The sequence below is a fragment of the Lygodium microphyllum genome, chromosome 12 (assembly GCF_053477565.2).
Source record: "Lygodium microphyllum isolate KBCC chromosome 12, Lygodium_microphyllum_v1.1.10, whole genome shotgun sequence".
In the NCBI taxonomy this organism is placed as follows: domain Eukaryota; kingdom Viridiplantae; phylum Streptophyta; class Polypodiopsida; order Schizaeales; family Lygodiaceae; genus Lygodium; species Lygodium microphyllum.
Genome location: NC_141146.1, coordinates 7,598,155 through 7,614,038, shown reverse-complemented (window position 1 = coordinate 7,614,038; position 15,884 = coordinate 7,598,155). Strand labels below are relative to the sequence as shown.

At 40.7% G+C, this 15,884-nt stretch overlaps 1 protein-coding gene across 1 annotated transcript in view; it reads right to left on the bottom strand.

Annotated features, from left to right (window-relative positions):
- Positions 1-3,869: 3,869 nt before the first annotated feature.
- LOC148027428 (protein HEADING DATE REPRESSOR 1-like) overlaps positions 3,870-15,884 on the bottom strand; it is a 130,263-nt gene continuing 118,248 nt past the window's right edge. Inside the window, exon 2 of the mRNA XM_087689067.1 lies at positions 3,870-4,145. Coding sequence (XP_087545193.1) covers positions 3,870-4,145 — 276 coding nt within the window. The remainder of the gene's footprint in view (positions 4,146-15,884) is intronic.

Genomic DNA, 15,884 nt, shown 5'->3' with positions numbered 1-15,884 from the left:
TATCGCCTAAGGAACAAAGGATATGGAGACTAGGAGCTAAAGGAAGTTCGCATATGGAAAATAGAGACACCTAGGTGAGATATCTACACTAGCTCTAAAGCCACTCACAATCATGATGCTCATAAAATATCTAGTCAAACCTTGATCCTATGATGCAAGTGAAATGGGAGAGCATTCCAATGTGACAAAAAATCAAGAGAAAAGAGAGGTATATGAGATAATGGTGTATATCTTAGGACATAATCTCAAAACGTGCTAAACCACATGCTCCCACTAGAGATGCTACCATGAGAAGAAGGGAAGCTTGAGGATGTAGTGTGAGAGTACTAGGAAAGACATCGATTTGAAATTCCAATTATGTTTGACTACAAAGTAAATGGAGAACAAAGATTTAGGATGCCAATTCCCTTGCCCACAATTAAATTGCTCATTGAGATATGGGAGAAAAGAGTACAAAAGTGGCTCAACCAATAGGTCTCAAGGCCTACCATAGATCTTGCCAACCTCGAGGAATTAGAAGCAGTTACCTTGAGAAGAAACCCAAGGATTCATGACCAAGGTAGCCAATGTGGCATTACCCTATCCTCGAGTCCAACAAGCAATCATGGTATATTGCTACTCACACTAGGATGACAAGCAAACCCCTTATATATTCCCTACCCACAAAGTCATGGAAGTGACTATAGAGAAAGTGAGCACTGAGAAAAAATGTATACATTCCCAAGGATTTCAAATGTGAGGACTACTCATATAAACAATATTTATTTATTCCAATGCTTGGATCTAGTGCCTTCCTTTTGCCACTTGTGCACAACTTCAAAACTGCTTGGAACCTTTTTTTCTCACCACTCACAATTACCTTAGGCTCGTACTCAATCTTATACAACAAGCACTCATACCTTATCAAGTGGGCTCCCATCATTTTCTTTGAAATAAATATAAGATTTGATTGAGTGGCAATGATGTGATAATCTTTGAGCTTCACCATTGCATATTTATTATGTAAAACTGTTAGAAGATATGGAAAATAGTAGGTTCACCAAATGTACCCATCCATTCTCTCCCAATTCCTTATTATATCTCCAAGAGTCTATTGAGGAATACCTCCTCGACAAGGGATGTCTCAAGAGGATAGTCCATCCTCTTCTTGAGTAGTGACGTATTGTTCATGTACTCATTTATACTTGTCCAAAAAGAAATGAATAAATAGAAAAAATAGAAAGTAAATAAAAGAAGCACATACACTCATAACCACACTTTCATTGCACCTACGAATTCACAAGTTAGAAGTGTATATAGTGACCTCCATATTTCTGCCCTATTAAGGCACATCAAGGGTGGCACATCCTAGGGTTGCTTCTTTGAGACTTGCACCACACAATAAAACCTTACACTAACTGGGTTCTCACATGTGGGACAACCTTTGGGCTTCACTTGGAATTCAACCCATTTTCCAAATCATAAAAGATCTAGTTTGTCACTAAATTGATTGCTTATTATGCATTCTCTATTTAATAAATTCATGTCAATAAATTAATGACTCACTTTTCTTTAAGTGTTGATGATGATCTAGCGTGGCCATGAGACCATTTAGAGACCAGTATTCCTAGTGAATCACTTAATGGGGTGATTCATTGTGATAGGGATATCTGGTACAGGTAGTACAAGTTATGAAAGGGGGAAAGAAGTGTCTGCCAAGTGTAAGAGGATGGATTGAGTTCTAAGAAGAGGAAGTGCATTAGCATTGTGTATATGTATTTATGTGTGCATCTAGCGATGCCTGGAAATGTTTACTTGTGTGTGTAATAAGCATTGCATTCATTTGGTGTCATCTTCTCCCCTACAAGTCAAGGTTTAAGGTATTTTCTTTCATTAAGAAAGACGAGAGAGGGAATTCTCTCACTAAGAAAGACGAGAGACATGATCCTCTGGAAGTGAGGAGAGAAGTGATTTTCTCTTTCGAATGTCTAAAATAACACAAGCTTTTGTGTGGAATTCAATCTTAAGGTTGAGGCCCAAGGCCATCTAATGAACTCTCCTTATCTATGACTCAAGGTGGTTGCATAGACCATAAGTTAAGAGTACAGTTTAAAAAGCTTTTTTTTGGAAAATTCATTTTTAAAATATCTCACAATAGAAAAATGATCTCCAAAAACGGGTCACATAGGTTATCGGAAACAACAAGATCTACAACTTTTGTGTTGGACATTTTTTCATCCAAACAACGCACAAAGAGATATCTTGAAATTAGTGCTACAAAGTGGAACAACCACATCTTGCATGAAGATCAACTCAACTCTCTCTCCAAGAAGAGAAGCTCTTGAAAGCATATAAAAGAGGAGGCTCTCCTTGGGTGTAAGGAAGAGGTAAAGGAAGCATCACTTTGCATGTATCCAAGAGGAGAAGAGAAGGTTCAAGTGCTACAGAAGCCCTATTGAAATCAAGTGTTGTAGAAGCTCTGTTGAAATCAAGTTCCAAGAGGAGAAGAGAAGGTGCAAGTGCTGCGGAAGCTTTGCATCTAGCACTAAGAGGAGAGCCCTACATATATTGTGTAGGAGAGAAGGAGACTCAAGAAGGATCAAAAGGTGCCAACTCCCAAGTTGTGCAAGTGTTAGTTGGCTGTATACCATGCAAGGAACCGTGATCTTGTTTCCAAGATCTACAAGTAAGAACTGGCTTATGTGTAAAGGAGGAGCTTGCTCCTTGTCAATAATATAACTCCACAAGGGGGGGGACTGGCCCATCTTCCAGTCCCTAGTGTGTTGCCAATTTCCCTACCTCTCTCTCTACATCTTTCCTTTCTCTCATCTATTCTCCCTCTATGCCAACATAATATTCGCCATATATATTTTAAGTATATAAGAATGTCAAGTGTGTATCTCAGATTCTATAACACAGTTACTCAATTCCAAGAAAACATATAAAATTAACAAGAAGCATGCATAATCCATAATCAAAGAAACCATAACTATAATCTCAAATTTCATGGGAAGAAAGAAATATAACAAGTAGCAATGCACACACCTACCTTGCATTGGTGGTACAAGGTACACATGCATTACAATGGTGGGAGGCCCAAGAGGAGTTCTCAACAAGATGATTTGATTAATAGCAAAAAGATCATGTACACAATTACATCCCAACCTTTTTATACTCCCCCTAACCTTATTCTAAGCCTATTCAAAGTTATTTATTTGCTCTATTACAAAATGTCCCCTCCTAAAGAAGTTTTGTCCTCAAGGCTTGCAAAATTCTAGAGAATGTACAATGAATATGTTGAGGATATATTGGTGGCATGTAAATCCATGGTAAAGTATAAGCCCATGCTAAAATAAAAGGCTATGCCAAGAAGAGTCCTTCAAGGTATGGAAATAAGTGAGATAATCTAGTGGACTACTATAGACTATCACAGCATGGCTGCCATTAAAAGTTTGCCCATAACTTGTGATAGAGAAGTTAAAATGACATGAATGAAGTCTTGTTCTAAAGAAGAGGCTCGAGCACATAAAATTAAATATTTGTTGCTAGAAAGGCAGTTTAGGTCATGACAAAAAAAATCACACAGCAAGCTATCCAATGTCCTATAACTATAATAATTCCACTATTTTAAATGATTCTTAAAACCTTCGGAAGGATTGTTGAATGCTTAGGGGTAGATATTCCAATCTTTAGTTACAACCTGCCATGAATGAATGTCACAAAAGCCAAATACCCCTCCATGGTCAAATAGGTAGCCACCAAAATAATCATCACATCCATAAGTACCCACTACAAAAAAAATGCATCCTATCATTGCCTCCCACGTCAAATGCAAATGAAGAATCATCCCCATAACCCCCTAGATCAAATGGAAACGTAAAGCCATCAAATTAAAATATGTCATGTGCTTCCATGGATTTGTATAGATCTTCATTGAACTCCTTCTCTTTAGCTTTGTCTTTGGCATAGTCCAAGTTAGAAAGTTGATGAGTGTCTTGAGCATTTTCAAAAGATTTGTGTAACTCTCCATCTTGGACTTGATTATCCACTTCCTCTTCCTTTTCTTCACCTTCCTCGTCTACAACTTCATCTTCATCCTCATCTAGTAGTTGAGTTAGAAATGGATCATGTGGGTGTGGAATAGAGTCAACAGTTGGTTGAGGTCCCTACATTTTCCCATCCAAACCTTTTATGATAGTAATCAGCCCATCAAACCTATTGTCCATTGACTTATTTAGAAATTTTATTCTCTTGAGAATCCCAAAATTCATGCTATTCATTTACTTGGATAATCACCAGTAATCATTGGATGCGTGAGATACAAGCATTGATCCATCCTCTTGTTCATCATCCACAACTTCAATAAGTAAATGATTGAACATTATAGTTGTTTGTCCCATATTACCATGCTATCCAAACTCTTTGGGTTGATACCTAAAATAATTTATATGATCATCATCAAAGAAGGGTTTCTCATAAAAATCATCATAGTGGTCTAACATAGATGATCTCTCATGATCATGATCATAAACATGCTGCCCATAGGATCCATTAACATTCCACCCATAGGATCCATCCAAGGTAGATGAATCCTCATAAATTTGCATTGTGCCCATTTATGACTACCCATTTACATGCATATCAAAAGAGTTGGAACCATTCCCAAGTCCTTGTGGTTGTCCCACATGATTCTCATACATGAAAAGCTATTGTGAAAGGGTATCCTTGCATAATATGAGACTAACCATAAGCATAATGATTGACATGTTGCTACTATCCAGAAGCATTACGACCAGCAATTGTATAATGTTGCTTATCTTCATGAGACAAAGTGCATTACATATATGTTGCCTAAAGCTATGATCATCATATGCATATCCCTCATTATGATGTCCATATGGGAATAAAGCATAACAAGATCCACAATTGGCATGTATGTAAGCTGAAATTTCATAAGACGTATGTTCATAGATCTAAGTTTCATAGCATTACTAAGCTTATGCCTTCGTCTTACTATTCCCAATTCAATCCCCTGCATAATTTCCTCCACCATTTTTGCATTTTCTTGATCATAACTAGACCACAACTCTACAAGAGCTCTATGTAATGGCAATCCATGAGAGTCAAGGCTATATTGCCCTCCATGAGAGACATTAGCAGATGCATTGGGATTATGTTGATAAGAATTTTCTTAGAGATGCTCATAAAAGTAATTCCCTACATACATGCTGCCCCAATGATCCATACTCTTGTTTCAACCATATCTTGAGAAATATATGCCCAAACTTAGTTATCTTTGGCTTCACACAAAGCCTATTGTTGAGGGTTGAAATGACTTGATTTTTTGGCTGATTTTTGTTGTTTTTGAGAGGTTTAATGCTTGATTTTTTATTTATTTTATATGATGGTTGATTGGTTTGGAAGTGTTTGAGAGTGTTTTGGATAATTTTGAATAAGTTTGAGAAGCTTGTGATGTTTTATAGTGGAGATATGATATTCTGATATGTTCTGTTGATGTTCTATTGGTGTCTAATTGGTTCTAATTGAGTCTGTTGAGCTTTTGTTTGGCTCTATATTCTTCTAAATGAGAGATTGGATGATGATTGATGAATTTTGAGAGTGTTTGGAATCTTATTGATTGATTCTTGATAGTTTTGAATGGTTTTAGTTGAGCCAAATGCTTTCTAATGACCTTCTATATGGTAATATAAACCCTCTATTGAGCTTCTATAGAGCCTCTATCACTATCATGTTTTGTTATGTATGCCTCTATAAGTGTTATGTTGGATGGATGTGTATCTTTGGGAAATTTTCTAACTTTTGGAAGAGATGAACACAAGCTCAAAATAGCTCAAAGAAGTGGAAGAAATAGATACTAAATACATGCATCTTGGTGGAAAATTGTTTGGGAGCAAACTGGAGAGTAGAAACAGAGAGAATGACTATCCATGGGAGATTTGGCTTTCATTGAAGAGTTTCAAACATCATCAAGTGGGAGATTGTGAAGAAGCTTTACGAGTCGTGGTCTGTTGAAGTTCATGAAAACAAGAAGGAAAAGAGTTGGAATTTTTTTTGTATAGATGCTCAATAGCACGACATGGGATACTTGGTGCATTGATAACCTTCTGTTTGTCCAATTAGCAAACCATTAGAAGCTAGTAGACAAAGTGTTCTTCACAACATACACTATTGAAACCATCAAAAGCTGCCATTAATATGATGATGGCAGCACAAAGATTCTCAGAAGAATGAGTTTTGATATCTTCAGAATTGAATATCTTCCCCTCTGTAAGTAGTGGACTAAAAGTTGAATTCAAAGGCATTGAAAATAAGAAAGCAGAAGAAATGTTGGTAAGAGAGTCCTTTAGGGACTAAAGCCCTTGTGATTTTGTTCTATTGGTACAAACAAATTGGGTGGAGCTAACTCCTTGATGAATGACATGATCAAGAGGTAAGCACTAGAATGAGTCGAGAGGTACATGAGAAGAGAGAAGGAAAAAATCAAAGTTGAGAAACAGCTAGCAATAGAAACCTCCTTTGATGGCCTATTAGTACTCTTTAGAAAAGTCCCCATGGCAACTCAAGGTCCCCTTCCTAGTCAGACCCATCCTAGAAATATTGATGACAAGCTAGAAAATGTAGTCCCTTTGCCAATCTTCAAGGGAGAGTACAATCAAGACCCTAATCTTCATGTAGCTAAGTTCATGGTAGCGTGTGTAATGCCAAAACCCCCTAGCATTGGTTGGCAATATTCCTTACTATTTTCAAAGGCATAGTGTTTCAGTGGTATGAGAGACAAGCAACAGTAGCAATAGCAGCATGAACTTTTGGCACATGGGATGACCCCCCTCACTAAATTTAGGAGTGAAGGTTTTTAAGAACAGATGAGAGAGGAGTTATTGGGATCTAAAATGGGCTTGACATTGGCTCTAAGGCACTAGCTCGGCCTCTAGTACTTACCTAAAACCACCCCATATATGGCCTTGTAGCCAAAAGTTTCTAAGACTTTACATTTGTACAATTTTTTAGTTCAACGAATAATTCTTTTCCCACTCCTCAAAGGAAGTCCCTTAACATGCTGGTGTTGTATACCATGTAGCACACACATAGGGAGCACCCCTCGTTTGACCACCACAGCTCTCCCACACCTAGGGGATTGGCCCCAAGATGTGCTGTGAACATAAAATACATTTGAAACAAAGTCCACCCTTTTGATAAATGATCCAGGAGATGATATATAAACCTCACCAAATAACTTCCAAGGAACCGAATGTTTAGCCCTATGGCTTGGGATACCTCACACTCTCAATGTCGAGTCATCACTCATACAAATAGGTGCTATGCATCCAGGATATGATACCATGTGGTACATCAATGCAAGTGTAAATATGACCATCATGCTCAAACAAATGTTCATTGAAAATCAGCAACATGAAAATGCGAAGACAATTTTTTTCATAATTTCCTTTTCTACGTGAGTGCTTCATTGCTTAGGGCTAACACCGAGCTTCCTTGTGCTATTAGTCCCTTTTAATTTTTAACAATGACATACTCTATATGATATGCACAATGAAACATCAATATGTAATGCACTTCAACCACTCAACAATCCCCTACTCTCTACTGTTTCAAATTTTGCTTGCGTTGATAGGTGTAAGGTATGGTCTTTTATGTATTTTTCTTTATTGAAAGTGATAAAAACTCACTCTAACAAAAATATGGAGCTAACCTCATACTTCAGCTCCATCATACAATCATACACATAAATCTTATTTTTTCTTATTTTTATGACACAAAAAATATATTTTTTCTCTATTTATTTATAAAAAATACTGATAATTATTTATTTTCATGTTTAAATTGATTACTCTTATAAAAAATGATTTTTAAAGCATATTTTATTCCATAGGAAACGACAAATGCACACCAAAAACCCAAAATGGCATATTTTTCCTTGAACCGTCTGGTCTCCGGTTTTGTGTGTTTTGCATAAAACTATTATACGATTGATTTTTTTGTGGTTCTTGAAAGGGAGTGACAGATCGAAGGTTGGACTCGAGAGCTATGGCGGGAGAGCAAGAGCAAGAAAGAGAGAGACTAGAAATGGGAACTCCAAGTCACAATGTGTGACCGGCCCTTCCTTTATTCAAACTGTCACTAAAAGAATAAAGAATAAAGTGACGGTGACGGGCGCCCACCACCTACAGTGTGCAGTGGCGGTGACTGTCAATGTAGTAATACACGGGCGGATAGGCAGAGGCACCTTTACCCCCAACAACCTCCTACTTAAAGGGAATCTGCCCTACTGAGGAGTGAAAAGAAAAAGAAAAAAGACAGTACAACATGTACACATGTACAACAGGATGAGGAAAGATGTCATCTCATCCCAAGCCCATCAACCTCTTGAGGAAGGCAAAGCGCTTTGTAGAGAGGCTTTTCATGAGCAGATCTACAGGATTGTGGTCAGTCGAGATCTTGACAAGATCAACAGACTTGTCCTCAATGACCCCACGTATGAAGTGATACCTCACCTCAATGCGTTTCGTCTTCGCATGGAAGACCAGATTCTTGGCTAACTGAATAGCACTCATAGAATCTGAATACACAGATCCATAGCACTCTGGTTGTAGCCCTACGACTGCATAAAGGCATCAAATTTATGATACAACTCCCTAGGTGCTTGTTTCAAGCCATAAAGACTTTTCTTCAATTTGCACACTAGGTGCTTCCTGCCAGGTTCTGCAAAGCCCTTAGGTTGCTCCATATAAATCTCATCATGCAAGTCCCCATGTAAGAAAGTCTTCTTGACATCCATCTGGTATTAATCCAAGTCAAGCTGAGCAACCAAAGCCAAGACTAAGGGCAGGGTGGTCATCTTAACCACAGGAGGAAAGACCTCGTCAAAGTCTACACCATGCTCCTGCTTAAAACCCTTTGCTACCAATCTAGCCTTGTATGCCGGCTTGGGATGTCCAAGGGTACTTTTTAGCTTGTACACCCACTTGCATGGCAAAGCCTTCTTGCCCGTAGGCAAGGAAACCAAATCCCAAGTGTCATTCTTATGCAGGGAGTCTATCTCAGACTGCATAGCCCTCTCCCAAGAGTGACTGTCACCCCTGTGCATAGCCTTAACATAGGTGAAAGGCTCTCCTGCATCTGTAACCAAGACATAATGCATCGAGGGCTGAAATCTATCACGTGGACATCTATGTTGAGTGTTGAAATGACTTGTTTTTTGGCTGATTTTTGTTGTTTTTGAGAGCTGAATGGTTGATTTTATGAGATGATTGATTGATTTGGAAGTGGTTTGAGAATGTTTTGGATGATATTGATTGTGTTTTGGAAGATCATGATGTTTGTTGGTGGTTCTGTGATGTTCTGACAGATTCTGATTGGTTCTGTATACCTTCTGTTTTGTTCTGTTTTGGTCTGTTTTGTTCTGATTGTCTTCTGTAAGGAGGGAAGGAGTATTGATTGATGAAGAATGAGATATTGTGAATGCTTATTGAATAGTTTGAGAGAGATTGGAATGATTTGAGAATGAGTTATGAGGTTTTGATGACCTTCTGTAACCTTCTGTAGGTCTTCTGTAGAGCTTCTGCTTCTGTTCTGTTTCTGTTCTGTTCTGTACTGTAGCTGTTCTGGTACTGTTCTGTAGACTGTTTTGTATGCTTCTGTAAGTGTTCTGTGGAATGTATATGTGACTTTGGGAAAGTTTTCTAGCCTTGGAAAGAGGTGAATACAAGTGCAAAAGAGCTGAAAGAAGTGGAAGAAGTAGCTGCCAAAGACTCAAGTGAAGATTAGAGTGAAGTGACAGTAGAGAGCTATGAAAGGACACTGTAGTGGCTCTGGTGACTCTTCATATCAGACATACCTCTTGGGAGGGGTATCCACGACCTAAGAAGGATTATTGAGAGTGATTTTTGAGAGATTGTAGTGAGGATATGATGCATTATTGATAGAGAGAGAGAGAGAGAGTCAGAGATAGCCAATTTTACTGAAACAGAGTGATTGTATATGAGAGATTGAGAGAGAAGACTATGAAGATATTGAAGATGAATACTATGTGATATATTTCCATTTCAAGATGGTGTACTTCTTTGCTTTCTTTGTTCTATTGATGGATTTTATGAAGATGTTGAAGAATATGGTTGATTCTATCAAAACCGTGGGAGGTCTACATGATGTTGTATGAAGATTTGTTGTGCCTGGTGTTCTTTTCTTCATTGTGATCATATGAAACATGATAAACAAGCTTGTTGATGTTACAAGATAGATTTTCTTGCAAGCGAATTCCCTTTTCCTTGGTGTTCCTCTTGGGGCTCCATGTTTTTGGTGCGCAGCCGGGGAATCTTGCCATCAACAAGCACCAAAAGAGGCTGAAAATGAAGGAAATGGCATTGCCAAGAAGAGAAGAATTCAATGGATGTTTGTAAAATTCCTTCTTCCACTGAAGAGTTGGAATTTCTCATAATCAAAGCCACTTTCCACAAGAAGTTCATCCCACAATGGCGGAAACACATCACCATCATGATGCATGCTCTATGTGGTGGACAGTTTCCTCTTCCTGTTGAAGCAGCAGAAACTTGCATCTTGGTGGCAAACTGTTTGGGAACAAACTAAAGAGCAGAAACAGAGAGAATGACCATCCATGGAAGATTTGGCATTCATTGAAAAGTTTCCAGACAACATCAAGTGGGAGATTGTGAAGAAGCTTCAGGAGTCTTGGTCTGTAGAGGTTCACAAGGACAAGAAGGAGAAGAGTTGGAATTTGTTCGTAAATGCTCAACAGCAAGATACATGGGATGCTTGGTGTACTGATAATCTTCTGTTTGTTCAATTAGCAACCCACTGGAAGTTGGTAGACAGAGTGTTTTTCACAACATACACTGTTGAAACCATCAGAAGTTGGCATTACTATGATGATGGCACTACCACAATGCTCAGACGTATGCATTTTGACACCTTCAAAACCGAATACCTTCCTCTGTGCAGTGGCATGAAAGCAGAATTCAGGGACGTTGAAAAGAAAGAAGTAGAAGAAATGTTGGCAAGAGAGTCCTCCAGAGACTGAAGCCTTCTGTTAACCCTCTGTGGAGCACTAACAACATAGTGGAGCCACACCCCTGATGAATGACGCAATAAAGAGGCAAGCATTAGAACAAGTCCAGAGGTACGTGAGAAGAGAGAAAGTAAGAATCAGAGCCGAGAGCAAGCTCGCAGCAGAAGCTGCCTTTGACGCCCTTGCAGAACTCTTTACAGAAGTCCCAATGGCACATCAAGCCCTTCCTCCTGTTGGAGGTCCACTTCCAAGCCAGATCCGTCCTGGAAATATTGATGACAGGCCAGCAAATGTAGTTCCATTGCCAGTTTTTAAGGGAGAGTACAATGAAGACCCCGATCTTCATGTAGCAGAGTTTATGGTAGCGTGTGTGGCTAACAATGCCAGAACCCCTTAGCATTGGTTAGCGATATTCCCCGCCACTTTCAAGGGTGCGGCGTTTCAGTGGTATGAGAGACAAGCAGCAGGAACTTTTGGCACATGGGACGACCTGAAGTTGGCCTTTCTCACTAAATTCAGGCGTGAAGGTTTTGAAGAGCGGATGCGAGAGGAATTTATGAACCTAAGTCAGTCCTCTGGAGAAAGAGTGGAAGCTTATGTCTCAAGAATGGAATCCATCCTGAAGAGATGGACTAACCATAATCTAGATGATGGCATTCAGAAGGGGGTGTTTCTCAGAGGATTACAACCAGAAGTCCGTAAGTTTGTGGAGCTGCAAAGACCAGCCACCCTGCAAGCTGCAACAGAAGGTGCAAGACTGTATGATGAAGTGGAAGCTAGACTAGCGATGAATACAGGAAGAGGAGTCCTACCTCCTCTGATGCCAGGAATGATGTATCCACCACATGCAGTCCCAGGGACTGTTCCCTACCCCTACCAACAGATGCCCCCGGTCTCACAGTACAGTGCACCAAATCCACAATGGCCACAATCCATGCCTCAAATGATGGTTCAACCACAACAACAATGGTCCCAACCAATTTCCTCCATGCCAAATCAGCAGCAATAGTGGAATCCTACCAACTGGAGCCAACAGCCAACAGTTCAAATAGGAGCTCTGAATCAGAACCAGAACAGAGACCCCTCTGTACCAGCCCAACTAGTTTATGCAATGATTACAGAAACTCCTCAAAACCCTCCTGCCAGTACGTCCGGAGGAGAAAGCTTGAAGGATTATTTATCCAATTCAGTTGCAAACATCAAAAAGGAGTTGATGGATGTGATTACAGAGCAACTACAGACGTTGAAAGTGAATACCGCTAGCATATCCAACGTTGCAGGAGCAGGAAGAGATGTGATGCGGTCAAACACTTGGTGTGGTAAGTGTCATCAAGTAGGCCATTTAGCCACTGAATGTACACGAAAACCAACCATCCCTGGAGCCTTCTGTTCCTACTGTTTGCGGAAGAACCATACAGAGGACATTTGCTCTCTGAAGGAGATGCATGATAGGAGAAGGAAGGAAGAAGACGCAAGATTTAACTTGCTGGAATCCAAAATGACAACACAAGATATTGGACCCAAGCCTAGAGAGTTTGGTCCTAATTTCGGACCCAGAAGATTTCCTTCTCAAAGTTACAGAGGAAGACAGTCTGGCGGTGGTCAGAGATCAGAAGTGGAATGTTACAGATGCGGAGAAAAGGGACACATTTCACCAAATTGTCCAAATCCTCAAAGGTCAGTGGATTACAAGCCCTTATGCAGTCAATGCAAAGGAGAAGGCCACACTGCAAAAGACTGTCCAAGTCCAGTCCCAGTGAAAAACAGTGCTACTGATAGTCTGTCCAAGGCCCAAGAGCCTACCTCCAATTTAGTGGAATTGGAAGTTGCTGCCATCACGCGTGCAAAGCAGAAGGAACCACCTGTCCAGAAAGAAAATAACCCTCCTGCCAGAACAATGAAGTTCAAACTTCCACCAGAAGAACAGAACAGAACAGAGCCTAACAGTGCCGTACAGAGCACTACAGTGCCACAGAGAGTTACAGAGACAGTTACATAGACAGGACCAGAGGTCCAGGAGACAGAAGAGGAGGAAGTGCCACAAGTGGCAGAAGAAGTTCCTGTAATTTCTCTGTTGGAAGAAAAAGGGAAAATGAAAATGGTTGTTGCCCCATTCCCTAATCGTTTAGAGAAGCCAGTGGATCCTATTAAGGAATACGATCTAGTTAGAGATCTAGATACCTTTAGACCAAACCTCACATTCCGACAATTATTGATGTTGTCTCCCAGTTGCCGGAAAAGGTTCAAAAGTATACTGACAAGACAACGTGGCTTAAGGATTGCTCCTTCAACAGCAACAAAGTCCAACAAGGCTCCAGAGCCTGTAAAAGAAGTGGATGTAGCTAATGCTTTCCTAGATCCAGGTACTGCAGAGACTGGCGTGTGGATAGAAGGCTGCTTTATTGCAAATGCACTGATTGATGGTGGTTCATCAGTGAACATTATGACGGATATTACAATGAAGGATTTAGGCCTACAAGGTGTGCAACCCACCCAATGGCTCATCAGACTGGCGGATCAGAGCAGAATCAAGCCTTTGGGCATTCTTCCCTATGTGAAGACTACAGTGGCTGGAAAAGATTATTGGCTAACCTATTTGGTGGTGAAGCCAAACTCTTATGGTACATCCTATCCTCTGTTACTGGGCAGACCATGGCTTTTTGAAGCCCGAGCAAGGACGGATTGGTTCAAAGGAACCTTGACTTTGGGTAGAGGACCCAACAAAGTGGTGCTGAAACTGTATGGTTCTCAAAAAGGACATGGATCCACCTCCTTGGAATTATCTTCTGACTCCCCTAATGAGGCTACAGATGGAATGTCAGCAGACGAAGATGCTGTCAAACAGATCCTTCCCAAGAAAACAGTGGCACATTCCTTAACAGTGGATACTGTAAGCCGACTTCCAAAAGAGGCAAAGCCATTATCAATGGGTGAATACTTCCTGCCTGAACCAGGAATGACTTCTGAAATCACTTCTGACAGTGAGATAGAAGCTTGGATGTACTGCTCTCCCTGTTACATGGCCATAGCAGAGCCAGAGACAGAGACAGGAGAGGAAACAGAGACTCTGTTCTTCTGTTACAGAGCTCCTACAGAGACAGAGGCAGAAGCAGAAGCAGAAATAGAAACAGAGATAGAGACAGAAGAGGTTGAATATGATATGGATGAAGAAGGTGATGAAAGTGAGCCAGAAGAATCTATCCCACCTGAAGAGGATACATTTGAGGAAGAAGTTCCAGAAGCATCAGAAGCAGATGAGCTCATGCTATGGGACAGAATGGTGATGGTACCATTTGGTCTGGCAATTGGATCTTCTCATATGCAAAACCTTTATAAGAAATGGATTAAGAAGAACAAGCCGTCTTTCAAGAGTGGCTCCTGCTGTCTTAACCCATCCTTGCCAAAGAAAGATGATGATGATGCACCGTGCCAACAAGTACCAGTCCCACAAACCCAACAAGCATCAGAGGGTCCCTGTTATGTGACGTTCTTGGATGTGTCATCTTCAGAAGAGGAGTCTTCAAGCCAAGAGGTAATTAATTTTGACACCAAACCCGAAACAGCTCTAATCCCATTCCAACATCTTAATGAGCAACCTAAGTCTCCACCAAAAGAAGAAGTTGGTTCTAGTGGGACATCAGAAGAGGACACCACTCCCTTGAAGGAGTCGGATCTCTACCCAGAAGCAGTCCGCGGGACCTTCATCCGTGAAGTAGAAGGTGAAAGGCAGTTAACCTTTGTGGATGCTGAAGGCACTGAACGCCACTTGAAGGTGGGTAGCAGTCTCCCAGAAGAGGAGTTGTCAACCTTGTACAACTTGTTGAAAGAAAATTTGGACGTGTTTGCGTGGTCCTACAAAGACCTAAAGGAGATTGATCCCACAATATGTCAACATCATATTGACTTGGAGCCTGATGCCAAGCCAGTACGGCAACGACAGAGGCGAATGAACCCGAATTATTCCACATTGGTGAAAGCGGAGCTGCTGAAGCTTCTGGAAGCCGAGTTCATCTATCCAGTGGCAAATAGTGAATGGGTTTCACCCATCGTGGTTGTACCCAAGAAGAATGGAAAATTGCGAATATGTGTGGATTTCAGAAAGCTTAATTCCAAAACGAAGAAGGATCATTTTCCTATCCCTTTCACAGACCAACTGTTGGACACAGTGGCAGGACATGAACTTTATTCTCTTCTGGATGGATTCAGCGGATACAACCAAGTCCAAATCGCAGAAGAAGACCAATCCAAAACAACCTTCACCACAGAATGGGGGACCTACGCTTACCGAGTGATGCCATTTGGGCTCTGCAATGACCCTGCTACTTTCCAACGAGTCATGATGGCTGCATTTCAAAATCATCTGCATGACTTTATTGAGGTATATTTGGATGACTTCTGTGTCTATAGTTTGATCCGTGAACATTGGGAGCACCTGGAGCAATGCTTTGACCGATGCCGGGAGTACGGGATCTCCCTCAACCCCGACAAATGCATCTTTGGGGTCTCTTCTGGAGTTCTATTGGGCCACATTGTCTCTGCACAAGGGATATCAACAGACCCTGCAAAGATTGAAAAGATCGCAGCTCTGACAGCACCCACCAACCTCAAACAGTTGAGGGGATTCCTAGGCCATGTGGGTTACTACAGAAGGTTTATAGCCCATTTTGCGACAAAGGCAACTTCCTTGCACAAGCTTCTGAGGAAAGATGCAGAGTTTACTTGGACAGAAGAATGTGACAAAACCTTTCACACTCTGAAGCAGTGTCTGATAGAGGCACCCATTCTACAACCTCCTGATTGGACGAAAGAATTCCACGTACACACTGATGCATCTACTGAAGGC